Source organism: Pan troglodytes, chromosome 1 (genome assembly GCF_028858775.2).
Source record: "Pan troglodytes isolate AG18354 chromosome 1, NHGRI_mPanTro3-v2.0_pri, whole genome shotgun sequence".
NCBI classification, from domain to species: Eukaryota; Metazoa; Chordata; class Mammalia; order Primates; family Hominidae; genus Pan; species Pan troglodytes.
Genome location: NC_072398.2, coordinates 99,304,873 through 99,320,098, shown reverse-complemented (window position 1 = coordinate 99,320,098; position 15,226 = coordinate 99,304,873). Strand labels below are relative to the sequence as shown.

At 52.2% G+C, this 15,226-nt stretch overlaps 1 protein-coding gene across 1 annotated transcript; it reads right to left on the bottom strand.

Moving 5' to 3' along the window:
* Positions 1-279: 279 nt before the first annotated feature.
* SV2A (synaptic vesicle glycoprotein 2A) lies at positions 280-14,876 on the bottom strand. The gene is made up of 13 exons (XM_001166824.5): positions 14,717-14,876; positions 10,187-11,155; positions 8,771-8,951; positions 7,794-7,945; positions 7,538-7,671; positions 6,769-6,858; positions 6,429-6,539; positions 6,160-6,248; positions 4,990-5,154; positions 4,648-4,781; positions 3,598-3,804; positions 2,828-2,987; positions 280-2,159 (listed from the first exon to the last, which is right to left on the bottom strand). The coding sequence occupies exons 2-13, from the start codon at positions 10,806-10,808 to the stop codon at positions 1,976-1,978; spliced, it is 2,229 nt and encodes a 742-aa protein (XP_001166824.1). The 5' UTR covers positions 10,809-11,155; positions 14,717-14,876; the 3' UTR covers positions 280-1,975.
* Between the last annotated feature and the right edge of the window lie 350 nt (positions 14,877-15,226).

The window sequence follows — 15,226 nt, the reverse complement described above, 5'->3', positions numbered from 1 at the left end:
ATTCAACAAGTCAAGAGTGGAGTCTGGAGTCTATATTTTTAAAAAGCATACCAGAAGATTTAGAGGAAAGTTATGAAACATTACTCCCAAAGTTTTCAAATCTGGGAGACTTAGAGGGCCCTCCATCTGTAGGGGAAAGATCAAGGTAGAGAGGCCAATTTAGGAAGTAAATCTGGTACACCATGTTATTCTGACCTTCAGTCCATCTCACCATTTTACCCTCCAAGGCTGTTAGGAGAATTGGATGTAGGTGGAGAGTCACAGAAGCAGGTATAGCCATTTTGTGTTTTGAGGATTTGTTTCCGTTTTATTTTTCGTCAATATTTTTCACTGCATTTTTCACATCAACAGAGTTGGGTTTAGGGTTCCCCAGGAGAGCAAGGGAGATGGATGGGTCCCTCCCAGGGGTGCAAGGAAGAGGGCTACGTCCAGCATGTGGGGAGTGAGGGACAAGGGCACAGGGCACACACTCATACACTGGGCACTGGAGAAGGCAGTCTTTTGAGCACAGACACCAAAGAGTTAAACAGTCACCACCTGGTACAGTGTTACAAAATGGGGAGAGTGACCACAGGGTTGGGGCACTGGACGCAGCATGACGAAGGTGAATTTTGATTTTCTTTTTTGTTATTTTCACTTTTTTCCTTTTAACATTTTTTTAAACATTTTACAAACATCTAAAAACTACAACACGTCACAGCTACAGTGGGGTGAGGGGAGGGCACCAAAGAAAGCAGCCACACAGAGTAGGGTGGGATGGGGCAGCCTAACCTACAGAGGCTATTGTGTGGAAGGGTAAAATGGGGAAACTGAGGCTTCTAGTCCCTGCATTAGGGGTCCCTCACTCACTGCCCAACCTCTCCCCACTCAGAGGAGCTGCCAGGAGGGCCCCTGCTTCCTGCCTCTGCCCCAGCTCCTTGTGCTTTTTGATCTGCTGGTTTGACCAGATGCCTGGTTTCTTTCCCTCCCCTGCTCCCCTCCCTGTGAGGGGACAGGTAGGGAGCATGGGAGGGCAGCTGTGCTATTCCCGCCTGTGCTGTAGTGGGTGGAGCCTGTCACTCCAGAGGAGGCCTCTGCTTCTTGAGGAGGGAAGGAGATGGGCCTTGTCAGATGCCCTCAGATCTCCCTAGACTGTGGGACTCTTATCCCAGGCTGGCCTAGGGCTCCTCCATCCCAGGCTCAACACAGAAACCAGATTAGGGGAGGAACTGTGGGAGGCAGGGTTGTGTGTGCATCCGCTGAAATTACCCTTGGCTTATATTTGAGGACAGTATAGTGATACCCCCCGCCCCATGGCACATGCACACACATATGTAAGTATACATACACATTCACACACAGTCCTGCGGAGCTGCCTCAGAACTTAATCTATTAATAAATAAGAATCAGAAAGCTAATTTCATAAAATTCAGGCTTCATATTTGCAGCCCAAATTGAGAGGGAAGTGGAGGCCAGAGGGCTGAGGTTTATTGCTTCTCCCCCAGCATCCAACAGGAGATGTGAGAGGGCACCCGAGGCCCACTCTTCAGACTCTAAGAAGTTCTTTTGGTCCATGGTCTACACCAGAGCCCCAGCCCCTAGCATAATTGCATACCTGTGGTTTCACCAGGGCCTAGGCAGAGGGAATGATGGGGAAGGCAGGAAGCCTATTCTGGAACCCCTGGAACAGGGAAGCAAGGGCCCCTCTCTAACAGGGGGAGAAGGATGGGGCTCAGCCTTCTCTTGTGCAAAGTCAAGGGTAGTGGGAAATGGGGAGTACAGCTTCATCTCAAAACTGGGATGAAGGAGCCTTCCCTATAGTCCCTGCCCACGGGGGTTACACACATGCACACGCACACGCACACACAGCTAAGACACCAAACACGGGGAGTGGGGAGTGAGGGCTCTGGAGGTCAGGATGGCAGGGCAGGGAGGGGAAGGAAGGAGTTGTTGGTCTCACAGTGTGCCTGCCAATCCCAAAGCCCTAGAGACCCCTTCACTGCAGCACCTGCCCCCGGGTCTCAGGCAGCTTCAGGGCCAGAGAGCTGCCAAGGGCAAGGGCAGCTGAGGCAAAGAGGATGGGTGCAGCCTTGGTGATTCCCACGAAGGATGTGAAGATGCTGATCCCCAGCACAGCTGCCAGCTTACACAGGGCATTCAGGAAGCCAAAAGCTGTGGTCCTGCTCAGGAGTCCCCCAGTGCAGCACGGCGCAAGGTACAGGAGGGAGGCAAAGGAAGAGTGGAGGGCAGGGAAGTGAAGTCCAGGAAGATGCAGGCAGTGTCCAAGAGGGAGAGAGAAGGTTGGAGAGATCAGAGAGGTAAAGGATGTACACCAGGAATGTAAATAAATTGAGAGACAAAGGGAAAGGAGACCAAAAATTGAGGTTAACAGTTAAGACTTCGAGGAGTAGATACAAAAGCTACCAGATTTTTTTTTTTTGAGACGGAGTCTTGCTCTGTTGCCCAGGCTGGAGTGCAGTGGTGCGATCTCGGCTCACTGAAAGCTCCACCTCCTGGGTTCAAGCAATTCTCCTGCCTTAGCCTCCTGAGTAGCTGCGATTACAGGCACCCAGCTAACTTTTTGTATTTTTAGTACAGACAGGGTTTCACCATGTTGGCCAGGCTGGTCTCAAACTCCTGACCTCAGGTGATCTGCCTGCCTCGGCCTCCCAAAGCACTGGGATTACAGGCATGAGTCACCGTGCCCGGCCAAAGCTACCAGATTTTAGAGGAGAAAATGGAAATGTATATCCTCTCACCCCTAAGGATGCTCTTCCCATTCAGCCCTCCTTCCTCACCCCACCCCTCCCCTGAATCCACTGCCCTGCCTCCACCACATTCCAACTACCTCTTGTCTGAGGGGTAGAGTTCAACAGTCAACACGTCCAGCGCATTCCAGGATGCAATGCTGACCCCGCCAAAAAGGCAGAGCAGAGCGATCATGGCCGACTCACTGTTCCCAAAAGACAGGAAGAAGCAGGAGACACAGGACATCACGCTGGAGCCAGCTGGAGCCAGGAGAGGAGAGAGCAGCATGAGCCTGGCCACGGTGAAACCCACCCACAGCCCACCCTGTCCCATCAGCTGGCTTTCAGATAGCCCAGGATGAGACTTGTTCCCAAGGTATCCAACCAAGGTATCCAAAAGGAAGGCTTTTCACTCCTCCTCAACCTCCCTTATAATTGTTTATTAATAATATCAGTAACCATCATTTATTCAATGCCAGCCATGGGCCAAGGCAATTGATGCTTTACATGCATTGATCTAGCACATCAACCCTACGACACAGGTACTATTATCACCTCCATTTTGCAGAGGAAACAACCAGGCTCATAGAGGTAATTTGCCAGAGGCCAGAGGCAGGTGGTGGAGCTGAGATTCAAAACCCATAACCTCAAAGCCTGTGCCCTAACCACTTGCAATTCTGCTTACCTCCTTTACCCCCAGAGAAGCTTCTGTGCCAGTCCCCACCCCATCCTGCAGCACCCCCTAAACAGAAAACATGAGAGAGGAACTCTCTGACCAATCTCTTCCACAGCCCAAGGTGAGAAGCCTGTTGACTGCCTCCCGCAGCCCCTGGCCCCTACTATCAGATCTGACTCAGCCTCTCCCCCTTACCAAGCATTCTGAGCCTGCCGATCTTGTCCATGAGCAGGGCAGACACGATATTCCCAGGAAGCACTGCCAGTGTCCCCAGGAAGCTCACAAAGTATACCATGTAGGCACCTTCGCCCGTCCCTGTCACGTCTAGTGGGCAGCCCTCCTTGTTGTGCAGGAATGTACTGTTTATCAGACGGCTGTTCACAAACTTGTACTCGAACAGGTCTGTGGGCAAAGGCCAAGATAAGCAGGCAGTCATAGCAGATGGGAGAGGGAGGCTGTTACGGCTTATGGCTCAGGGCTCTGCATGTATGAAAGTTAGTAGGAGGGGCTCTCAAAATTATTCACAGTGCTAATCACAAAACATCAAATAACATCACCATGGGAACTAGGGATCTTTAGAGCAGAAAATGACCATCATCTGTCCAACAGTGTGACTTTGTCCAAGTTCTCCCATTAATAGTCTTAGCTGCTTATTCATTCTTTCTGTCCGTGCTAGCTGACTATAAGCAGTAGCGATGCCGTGGACTTAGGAAATTTTTCTGAGAAAAACATTTAAAATAATAAAAAGTCCTATCCATTGTTGTTTTCCTGCAACATGGAAAAAGCTCGCCCAGTATGAGGTGGGAAATTTCAGTCTAGCTCACAAAACCAGCATTTCGTGTGCATATACTGAAGTTTGAGAATCACTATTAAAAAGGAGTGGATTCACGCAATGATCCGCACCAAATACCCCTTTTATTGATTGTTTTTCTTTTTCCCAAGAATGCTATTTTGGATGATTTTTACCTTCTTCAAAGGTGCATTAATTTTACCTCACTGAGTTATAATTTCAGCCAAAGGCAAATAAACTTGATGTTTTTGTCAGATATTCTATTACAGGAAAATGTCCAACATCCATTAGATTTTCAGAATTATTGGTGGTAGCTATCAGGCCCCTCTGCCACCTTCCCACAGGGGTCCAGGGATCTCAGCTTGAGAACCCTAAGATAGTGAATGAAAAAGGTTCCTTCTCATCAAGGTCCACCCAACCCTTTGGTCTGACACCCACCAGCCACCCCGCCTTACCAGTGTTATAGAACACAGTGTTGATGAATGTGCAGTTGCGGAAAAACGTGTTGCTGGATGTGATATCCTCAAAATAACACTCTTCAAACAGGGAATCCTCAAAGGACACTGACTTGAGCCGCAGCCCAATGAACCTGTAAGGCCAGGATGGTGAAAGACACTCCCCCGTCATCCTCATGCCCCCTCCAAGACTCACTCTTTAGCGAAGTAATGGGAAGCTGGGCATTGAGAAGAAACCACAAGTGTTTGCCCCCCAAATGTCTTGTCTTGAACCCCTAGACTCATAAAAGAGACGAGCTAGAAGGAACAGGGAAGAAGTGAAGTTTAAAAGTCCCCACATACTTGTCATTGAAGTACTGCCCGCCTCGGTGGATCTGATTCTCCAACGTGAAGTTAAAAGTTACATGCTCTACGCGCTCCCCGGGGAACACTTTGGTGCGGGATGCGTAGTCCACTGCCTGGAGATGGCGGATCATGTCAGGAAACCAGACGGTCAGGCCATAGTAGCTGAAGAGTCAAGGACAATGGAAACAGACAACAGGGCTTCAGACAAGGCTCAGAGATTAGAATCAGGCAGAGGAGAAAATGGAAATGTGTATCCTCTCCAGAACAAGGGAGAAATGGAGTCAACCTCTGTTAGGACCTTGCTCCTCTCCAGCCTCACCAGCTTCTCCCTGCTCCTCCCTTCAACAGTTGCTGTGCTCCTGGGGGACTTCAGGGTCTCGCACAGCAGCCACTATACCTTTTCTTACCTCCCAAGCATTTGCTTTTCCCTCTGCCAAAAACACTCGTCTCCACCCCAGCCACCCCCACTCCACCTGTCTGACTCCCATTCACCTTTTAGGACTTAGGTCCCCACCCCAGCCCAAGCCCCAAGTGCTCCCACTGCCCTTCCCCCACCCTTCTCTCATCACCCTGCTTCATAGCAAGTTTCGTCTCGCTTCCTTTTTTTCTTTTGAGACGGAGTCTCGCTCTGTCACCCAGGCTGGAGTGCAGTGGCGCGATCTCGACTCACTGCAACCTCCGCCTCCCGGATTCACACCATTCTCCTGCCTCAGCCTCCAGAGTAGCTGGGACTACAGGCGCCCACCACCATGCCCGGCTAATTTTTTGTATGTTAGTAGAGACGGGGTTTCACCGTAGCCAGGATGGTCTCGATCTCCTAACCTCATGATCTGCCCGCCTCGTCCTCCCAAAGTGCTGGGATTACAGGCTTGAGCCACCACTCCCGGCCTCATCGTCCTGCTTCTTGACCAAAACATAAACTCCAGGAGGACCTTGGACCACATCTGTTTCATCCCAGCACAGAATAGAAACTGAATCCTGGTCAGCCTACAGTACAAGTTTGTTGAGTGAACTAGCGAAGTAGAGGAGCTGGCTGCAGGATCAGAGGAGGTCTGCATGGCACCTTCCCTCATTGCTTGTCCCCTGCATCTCCATTCTCCCCACCTCTCTCCCAGCCCACACACCACCACAACCACCACATATCACCCAGCCCACCCATCTCCTCACCTGAATGACATGGTGAACCACACACCCATCATCATCAGAGTGATGCGCCGATATTCGGGACCAAAACAGGAGAGAAAATTCCCCCAAACCTACAGGGGACCGGACAAAGTCAGACCTTGGCTATACTAAGTTCTAGCACCCATAGATCCCCACTTTTCTGCCCTCCCACCTCCCTTCAGCTCACCCATCACCCACACACATAGACTTCAGTCCTGCCTTCTTCTCCACTTCCCCCACTCCCTTCTATCTACCACCCCGTCCACCATTACCTGCCCCCCTAGGCTCAAGGCCCGGACCCCCCAGCGCTGGTACCAGGTCCCTGTGTCCGACTGGATCTCAATCAATTCATCCTCCTGATGAATCGTCTTAATGTGGGTTACCTGGGGTCAAGAGAAGGGGTGGGCAGTCACACACTCTGTGTTTCCCAACCTCGGCCAGGTGCCTCAGTTTCTCCTGCATTAGCAAAATGGGAGGCAGGAGGTGGATATGATACCCTGAAAATCTCCTTACGGTAGAGTGTGGTCTGAGGTGGGGGGTACTCAGAGAGGGGCCAGGTAGGGGCTGGGGCTGCAGGGCATGGAGGTCTGAGTCGGGAGGGCTGTGGCTTACTGAGAACACTCGCTCAGGATGTCCTTTGGCTCGCATGTTGGTATCATGGACCTGCTTCAGCACCATCCAGGCCTCATCATGCTTTCCATTCTAGAGCCAAAGACACAATCCCCACATCCAAGTCAGCCCCTACCTGACCCAGAGTTATAGACCCCCTCCCTCCCACCTGGCTTCTGTAGTCACAGGACACTAAATGGTTCCCAGCCCTCAACCCCACCACCAAGCCCTGACCTATGGGCATGCACTCACCACTCTGAAAGAGCCCCAAGCTGAGGTATAGCAAGACAATCAGACTTGGGCAAGAGCTGCGGGTTGGGGGTGGGGAGTGTTGTCCAGGGGAAAAAGGCAAGCACAGGTCTTGGGAATTCCATAGTACAGAGGAATGTAAAAACCAAAGGTAAGGGAAATGATGGGCAAGCATGTAGTCAAAGACCTAATCCTGCTGGGGTTAGGAGGGGAAGGTATAGGGGGTGGGAATGTCTCTTGAGCTGTAAATGCAGGACAGGGCCAAGGCCCTTCCCTGCAAAATCTTAAGTCATCCATGGGTGAAGAGGTCCCCTGGTTTCTCCACCCAAGAACCCCTCAGGGACACATTCCAAGGCAAAGGATGCAAGATAAAGTCCCCTGGAGAGTGGACTCTGTGAGGAAGGCAGGCAGTCAAACAGGATCAAATCAAACTCCAGTTGGTGTTTGAACACAGAAGCCCCTGCAGCCCTCCACACTCCACAGCCCGCACCCCACCCCACCCCATGCAGCTCAGCCCCATCACCTCTAGGAAGAAACGGGGGCTCTCAGGCTGCGTGGTCAGAGCCCCAATGGCAAACACAGAAGGAAAGGCACAGACGAGGACGAAGACCCTCCAGCTGTGGAACTGGTAGGCAGAACCCATCTGAAAACTCCACCCTGGTAGGGAGAAAGTGACAGCATCAGCAGAGAGGCCAGAGGCTGGGGGAACCCACCACAGGGAGCACAGAAGAAGAGGGAGGAGGGAGATAACCTGGGGTAGATTTCCGGGGGCTGCTCACCATAGTGGGGGATGATGGCCCAGGCCATAGCAGCTGCGTACACGCCACCAATCATCCAAAACATGCAGAGCCAGCTCAAATGCTCCCCTCGTTTCTCCTGGGCCAGAAACTCGGAGAAATAGGAGAAGACAATGGGGATGGACCCTCCAATCCTAAAGTGCATTTCAAGAATTCAGCATTAGCAAATGGCCATAGTCCTGATCCCCTGCCCCACTGCTCTGGACCCCGAGCCCCTGTTGTCTTCCAGGCTTTTGAAGAGACTCCATCTCACACATAAAGCCTTACAAGCTCCCATGTGGGCCAGCCATCAAGCACCCATCCTTGGGACCATGGGAAACAGGCAAGCGAGTCTCAGGGAAAGGGAAAGAGCAAATCTTAAATCTTGAAAATGACTTACAGAGTTGGAAAGGCGGGAAGGTAATTGCAGAAAAGAGAATAAATCTCCAGAGAAAAAAGACAAGCCAAAAGCCTCCAAGGGCAGATGTTGTGGGAATGGCCAGAAAGGAGCTTGGAGTTGAAGCAGAGTAAGCGGGCCTGCCATGCTTGCAAAAGTGAAGGGGCAGTGCGGACAAGGCGTCAGGGTTCTGGCAGGTGTGGGTGTTAGCAAGGTTTGTTGTGTAATGCAGGAAATGTGTAGACTCTGGTAGGGGGTAACTCTGGGTCCACAGGAGCCCAGGGGTGGGGCTGAGGCCCACTAGGCCTCTTTGTGGAGGCAGGCTCAAAAATGGAACTAGAGGTGGGGTGGAGGACTCAGGAGTGGGCCGACAAGGAACAGCATTCTGGACAGCAGCAGACAGGTCCTGGGCAGGGAGGAGCTGGCCTGAAGATGGTTGGGGGAGAAAGGAACTCATTCATCCATTCAACTCACACAGATTTAAGGTGCATTTGGTGTGCCTGGCACTGTGCTGGGCCCTAAAGATACAACAGTGACCAAGGCACAGTCCTGCCCTCAAGGGACGTAGGAAGTGGACACTCACCCAACCCCAGAAAGTAGGCGGCAGAAGAGGAAAGTGCCGTAACCCTGGACAAAAGATGAGAAGAAGGCGAAGACGCTGTTGACTGAGAGCGAGATGAGCAGACACTGCCTCCGACCCAGCCGGTCAGCCAGACCTCCCCAGAGGAAGGCTCCCACCATCATGCCCAGGTAGACGATGAGGCCTGGAAGGAGGAGGAAAACAGGCAGAGGGGGTGTGAGCAGACACACCTTAATTCTCCCAGGAGATGAGCACTGAGGGAGCTGAAGGATCTGAAAAACTTCTAGAAGCTAAGTCTACCCAGAGATTAGAGCAAGTGAGAGAAAATGAATAGTGTAAGCAAAGATAGAAGATCATCTCTGCAGGCCAGGGGTTCAAAGGCAGGAATGAAGATATGGGAGAACCTGCAAACTCTCCACTCTCTTCGGTCTGTCTCATTTCTCACTCTGACACACACACAGTGACACCTTTACCCCTGGCTCACTTTGAAGGAGGAATGGGTGTGCCTAGGATCACAGACCACCCCAGGGTCCTCTCTATTCTCCCTGCTTTGATCCCTCAAAGCAGCAGGAGAGCTCTCATTTGTTCCTGGGGAAAGGGGCTCCAATTCATTTCATCTTCCCAGGAAATCTCCCACACAAAATCCATCCTTTACTCCTTCCAGTCTCAATATTTCTGGTCCAAAAACTCTCCTGTTTTTCACTTCCTTCATAAAACCAGAGCTGGAATTAATCTTTAAAATCATCTACTCCAAACTTTGCATTTTCCCATGCCCAAACCAAGCCCCAGGAAGAAGAGACCTGTCCAAGACCCCATGGCAATTTGGTGGCAGAGTAAGGCCTCGATTCTTTCTCTGTGAGTCTACGGGGTTCCTCCTCAGAGTCCCTGTCAGGAAAGGCCATCAAAGACTACATCCTGTCCCCTGGAAACTCCCGTCTGAGTGAGAGAAAGTCTAACCAGCTTCTCTGGCAGAAGATCCAGGACCCTCCCCCTCCCCCAACCACCCCAAACTGACTCTCCCCATTTATACCAAGGAGTTTGGATACTGGCTTCTTGTTCCCCAATCAGTGAAAGGGAACAGGATAACCAGAGGGAAAGCTATGAAGAAACATTAAATGGTAAGGACCATCCTACCACAGCCACCTCCTGCAGAATGAAGCAGACCACCACCCAACCACTGGCCCAAGCCCCAGTCCAGCTGCCCTCCCGCAAGCCCCTGTCACATTCAACTTCACCCTGACCCAAGGCCAAGAAGAGGGAGTGTGTGAGGGAAGAGTGTGCAGAGGAACCCTGAGCCCTCTGGGAACATCTTGGGTGCAGGGTCCTAGGGAACCCAGTGGTAAGGACAAGAGCAATTTCCAGGAGCAAGGAGGTTTCCAGAGTTTGAGGGGATAAGGCTGGAGCCCCCCCATGTCTTACCTAGCATGCCTTTGTTGGAGTCGGACAGGCACATGTCTTTCTCAGCGCTGGGCAGCACGAAGCCCACCACAAAGACCTCCACACCATCAGCCATCAGCGCCAGACCAAGCACAAAATACAGTGTCCACTGGAAGCGGCCGTGGCCACACTCCCGTAGGATGGCTTCATACTGTTGGGCCAGTTCTTCTCGTTCTTTCCGTCGTTGTGCCTCCCCCCGGCCCCCAGGGGGACCCTCCCCATCACTCAAGCCCCCCCTTACTCCAGCCAGGGGCGCCCCATCTGCCATCCGCTCGCCTTTGCCCCCAGACTCTGCCCGGGGAATGCCCTGATATTCCCCTTCATAGATCTCATCATCCTCGTCATGGCCCTCAGTAGCATCACTGGATGCACCACCTTCCTCCTCATCCTGGGTCCCTTCTCCTCGGTAATAACCATCACTGGGAGCAGGGAAGTCATCATCATCATCCTCCTCCTCAAAGCGGGAGTACGATCTTCGGGAATATTCGTCCTGGACTCTGTCCAGGCCCTTCACCACCTTCTTGGCCGCATGCTTTTTGACTTCCTTAGCAATGTCTTTGGCCCCACGGATGAAAGCTGCCCGGTCTCGGAAGCCCTCTTCCATGATGGGGCTTGGGGCACTTCACCGGGTCTTCTCCACCTCCTGCTTCTTTTTCAGCTTTTTGCTCAAGGACTTGTAGAGTCAAAAAGACCCCTCCCCACAGTTACTTAGATGAAGTGTGTTCCAGTACCTCTGGGCACAAAAAAAAGAGCAAACAGGTCCTAGCCAATGAGTGCCTAGGAAGGAAAAGGAAGGAGAGGAGCTTTGACCTATACCCAGTTCAGTTGGGTGGATGGGGAAGGGACAGGGGGAGCAGGGGAATGGGAAGGGGAAGGGGAGCCAGATTGGGAGGCTAAGCCAGGATAACTCAGGAAGGGTCGCCTGCTTCTCTTCCACAAGCCTCTGGAGACCTAGAAAAAATAACAGACAGCAAAAGGAAGTTGTGAGTCCCAAGGTGGTGAAGAAGGCCAATATAAAGCCTCTCAACCCAGAGCCCCATCTGGACCATGTGGTGCAGAGATGGTCTTCTCGCTTTAGGCTCCCATCCACACACTAAAAAGGGATGGCTATCTGGGCTAACCGGGTCACTCACATAGAAGTCCCCTTACTTTGACCTTGGAGGCCTGGCCTGTGGAATTTGCTCCAAAGTCGCAGTCACCTACCCCCAAACCCACCCCAGCCCTTGCTTTATCACCAATCTGCAAAGAACTAAACAGGAAATACGAGAAACCAGAATTCCCTTCTTTAGTCTTGCCTGGGTTTCTTACTGGGGGTGGAGTTGAGGAGGATGTGTAAGAGGACAAGCCCTCCAACCTGTGGCCTTCCCTCCTCTGATGGCATCTGAAGGCAGGGGCTTCCACTGTCCTTCCCTCAGGTCCCATGTTTACAGGCTTCAACAAGGAGGGATTTTCTCTCAATATAGTCTAATGGGTAAATGCTCAGCTTCCAGAGTCACAAAGACATGGGTTTGACTTCCTGTTTTGGCAAATACTAGCTAAGGGACCAAGCCTCAGTTTCTTCTTGTGTAAAAAGGGGAAAGTAAGGGTCGAATGATATAATGTATCTATGCTCCTTACCATAAGTCACCTGGCACATAAAAATGATGAATAAATATTAATTATTAATTTTGTGGTGACAGTAATATAGTGAAATGCCCTATACTACCTCATAAGGTCCCCAGATGAAAGCCATCTTGGATGCTCTTTAGGGTGAGCAGCAGGAAGGGACACTGGCAAGGAGAATCCTGGTTCAGGGCAAAGCACATGACTGTTAGGGGTGACCTAAGTTGAAATCCCAACTCTGCCACTTACTAACTGATCTCAGTCAGGGTAGTTAACCTCCCTAAGCCTCAGTGTCCATCTATTTTAACTGGGGATAATTAAATTGGGAGACTGTTTCTTGGAGTTGATGTGAGAATGTAATCTCACAGTAGATACTCTATGTTAGTTTTCTTCCTTCCTATGATGTTGAAAGTGGGAAAGAAACAGGAAGCAGCAAGGGACAGCAGGGGGGTCATACTTAGATGCTGCTGCCCAGCATCCTTGCAAACAGAGTCCCAAGACCCCCCTGTCTATGTTTCAACTAATTCCAGTAGCTGGGCCCACATTAACTACCTCCAGAAAAACTAGGGAAGATCCAGAAAAGGGGGACCTGGAACCCAAGTAAAGTGGAGGAAAGATGGAAAGCTAAGAGGTGATGACTGTCCACTGCCACCTTGCTTCAGAATGTCATAGATAGGCCCCCTTTCCACAGATGGGGGTGAGAATGGAAATGACTGTCAAATGCATACATTTCCAACATGAGGTTCTAAGGCCTACAGTTGCATCCCATCCCTCCAGGGCCTCCCTTCCTAATCCCCCTTAATCCTTTCTGCTCCTCCTCCAGGAGTCAAGGAAGAAGGAGTCCACAAACACCGCATTGCGTAGGAGGCGGATGTAGAATAAAGGGGGTTTGGGTGTCCCCCCAAAAAAGACATTCTCCAGAGGAAGGCATGGGATAGCCCCCTTCCTTCATAGGAGCAGAGGAAGCAGGCCTAGATTCTGATCAGAAATCATCCCCCTAAAAATATCCTGCCTCCGGTGCTCCCACCCATCCAGGGCCTTCATTAAATCACACACACACACACACACACACACACACACACACACGCCCTGGTAGAAGACGGTAAGCAATGCTATGTGGTTCAGAGAGAAGCACTGGCAAGCAGCGCCTTACCCCCTCAGGACAGATGTAAGCAGTGGACCACGGTGACCAGAAGCAGTGACCCCTATGTCACCTTTTCTTCATGGTTCAGGGCCCAACCATCCCCCATGAAAGAGCTGGAACTGCGGAATCCCCTCAGCGCATGGCAATTTGCTAGCTTTCCTCTCTTTCCTAACCAGGATCTCCCCGCCAGCCCTGAAGGAGGCAGGACCCACCAGGAGCCATACTCTATGTTTGTTGACCCTATTTCCCCCTGAGAGGGGCACGTAGGGCAGGGAAGCCTTCCACAACCACAGCAGGATATGAGGTCTCAACAGCCAGCTTCCTCAGGGCCAGCAAGCCCAGGAGGTCAGGAGAGAAAGAAAGAAGACAAATTCTTTGAGCTGGTGAGGAAGTGGTGCTATTTTTAGCCCCCAAAACAGCACAGGGTGGCTAAGCCTGGGGGAGTGAGACAAGACTTGGAGAGGTGGAGGTTAAAGGAGACAAGGTTCAGGGTTACAAGGTCCTAGGCTGGCTGACTTCACCTGACAGGAAAAAATGTGCCCAGGGGATTTTCTGCAGAGGGTGGAGACAGGCAGGGGACTCCAGAGCAAATGCTTCCTTCCAGAACAGCTCGTCCAGTCCTGGGTCCAGAACCCCCCACCCTCTCAGTCAAAGCCCCTGACTTTGGGGTCCACTCAGATCCCCAGGCCTTCCTAGCTCAGGTCACAAGGTCATTAAAAAGCAATCACTTATCAAAACGTCCGCGGGGGCGGGGGTAGAATGTGGGAGGTGCGGGAGCACCCCTTCCCCATGACAGCCCGGTCATCGAACCTCAGCCCCCACCCAGGACCATCAAGACTGCGCCTCCCCTCCCCACATCCTACCCAGGGTTAGGAAGATAGGAGCACCCACAGTTCTGAGGGATAAAAATGAGGGTGTCAGCTGAGAATGCACACTGAGGAATACGGAGAGGCAGAGAGGGGGACGCAGGGAGAGACCTCCGCATGCACAGACATAGAGACCGCCCCTATCAGCATTTGCAGCGACCCCCCCACACCCCATCTTGCCTCAGCTCCGGAATAAGGGAAAAGCCCCCAGAACTGACTAAATCCCTGCTCTGAGCACCTCCTCCACCCTTGGTCCTGCTGCTAGACAAGTGTCCACCTTCACTCAACATCCCTTCCCCCCACCCTGGAGCAACTGCCGCCAGCCCCCGCCATCCATGCCCCCAACACCTGGCGGCTCTACATCTCTGTCTCCCCAGTATTTCCATTCTTCACTCCCCTTCCCTCCATCCTTCACCTGCCCTTCTTCCCCTGCCCCCCCACCCACCCAAGTCCAGGCGTGCACACTGAGGCAGCATCCATTCTCCAGCCCCAGCCAAGGTCATTTATCATTCATCCTGGGGGTGGGGGGACGTCAAGGTGAGGAGGGGATAGGAGTTTGAGGGAACCTCATCCCACCTCACAACCCCACCACCACGTTAATCTCCGAAGGGGATAGTGGGGACTTGGTTATGGTAGAGAAAAACACCCCTCCTCCCCATTCACCAATATTATACATATGCGTGCGTGTGTGTGTGTGTGTGTGTGTGTCCTGAAGAGCACAACTGAAATAAATGTCCATCCCCAAACCACCACCAACCCACCAACCCCCCTCACCCCTAGAGAGGGGATCGTCACCCTCCCCATAAGCAAAGCATCGGAGGATAAAATGGCTGCAAGGCAAGGCAAAGATGCTTCTGCCAGGGGCGGGGAGGAGGTGAGCGACTGAGAAAGGGGTCTCACCTGGTCTAGGTTCCCCGGGTAAGGAGTCCCGGGCGAGGACGGGGGTCCCGGCCGCGGGCGGAGGCGGCAGCGGCGACTGCTCCCGGCACCAGGGAAGCGGCAATGCAGACCTGCCACCCCCCTCCACCACTCCAGCCCCGCCTCCGCCCCCCCCTACCCCGCGCCACTGAGCATCGGGAGAGACCATTGGTGGGGAGGGGAGAAAAAAGGATGGGGAGGGAGTCAGGGCACGGGGAGAAATGATGAAAGGGCCGGAGGTGGTCACAAGAACAGCTGGAAATGGCACCCAGCCCTTCCCAGGCCCTTCCTAGTAAAAGATAAAAGGAACTAAAGAAAAAAACAGTGATGTTAGGAAGACAAGTGGGAAGACAGGGAGATGGAGAATGTGGCAGCCCCTTCCTTAGCACCCCAGTCTCAGTATGGCAGGACCCAATAATTTCAGGGGCTTTTGCTGCCTTCAAAACACCTCCCTTGCCTTCTCCACTGCTCTCAAACTCCTTTTTCACAACA